Genomic DNA, 1032 nt, shown 5'->3' with positions numbered 1-1032 from the left:
AGAAGAAGAAGAAGAAGAAGAAGAAGAAGAAGAAGAAAAAAATCTGCAAGTTTATTCTGCCTGGAACTTGAAATTTTAAACAAATAGATAAATAACAATGAGGTGATGACTAAAAGGGAGAGATGTGTACCATAGTGGTAGCTGGACTATGGGCTCCCGAGGCCTCACACAGAGAGAACGGCTCTACAAGCGAGAGCTCCATGGATAGAGGCAGAGACGACAAATTCTCGAAGATCAGCTTCTCATATAGTGGCTTTAGACTCTCTCCTGGGACCTGTAAGACATATAGATAATTTATTCAACACTATAAAGACATGTTTGAGGAACAAGAATCTTAAGTCATTTTTTTGTTCTGATCCAATCAAACTTTACCGGGTTGCTCAAATTCCAGGACATTCCTTTAAAGCTACAGTGCATAGTTTCTGTCTCCCCCATACGGAATTCTAAGTAATGACATGAAAAATGTCCACACCTCCATATGAAACAAGCTTCACGGGATCGCGCATCACCCCATCCTCCACCCCTCCTCCATAGTTGCTAGTGGCCAAGGAGGACGCGGAGGATTAAAAAAAACATGATGGACTTATCTTCACTCGACACCCTTTCTTAACATAGCCATTCTGAGAAATACAGAGAAATTTTTGTGGAGCTGATAGTCTTAATTAGCTTTGTATCAGTTTATTTGGCAAAGGCTGGAATGTAACATTGTAACGTGACATTCATTATAATAAAAAGGTTATGCACCAACGCTTTAAATTATTTGCATTCCGGCCATGTCATCCCCAAAAGGCATTGGACTTATGATATGCCTACAAAACAAACAGATAACATTGTTTGGACAAGTTTCTGCAAGATATATTACAAAATTAAATACTAATATAATGTAGTGTAACGGCCTGCAGGATGCTGTTGTGCTGACTGTTCTGCACTGCAGTGCCAAGGATCATGGGACTATGTCCTTCCACTTGGAATAGTTTTAAAAAGCATGGCATCTCCTATCATCTTTATGCTGATGATTGTCAAATTTATATA

At 39.1% G+C, this 1032-nt stretch overlaps 1 protein-coding gene across 1 annotated transcript in view; it reads right to left on the bottom strand.

The window, feature by feature from the left end:
• The window catches only part of LOC116693535 (hydrocephalus-inducing protein), a 109106-nt gene that overhangs the window by 83935 nt on the left and 24139 nt on the right, over positions 1–1032 (bottom strand). Inside the window, exon 15 of the mRNA XM_032522524.1 lies at positions 131–274. Coding sequence (XP_032378415.1) covers positions 131–274 — 144 coding nt within the window. The remainder of the gene's footprint in view (positions 1–130; positions 275–1032) is intronic.

This window comes from Etheostoma spectabile, chromosome 8, assembly GCF_008692095.1.
Source record: "Etheostoma spectabile isolate EspeVRDwgs_2016 chromosome 8, UIUC_Espe_1.0, whole genome shotgun sequence".
Classification (NCBI taxonomy): domain Eukaryota; kingdom Metazoa; phylum Chordata; class Actinopteri; order Perciformes; family Percidae; genus Etheostoma; species Etheostoma spectabile.
Note: the sequence above shows the minus strand (reverse complement) of the source record. Positions and strands in the feature narration are given on the sequence as shown.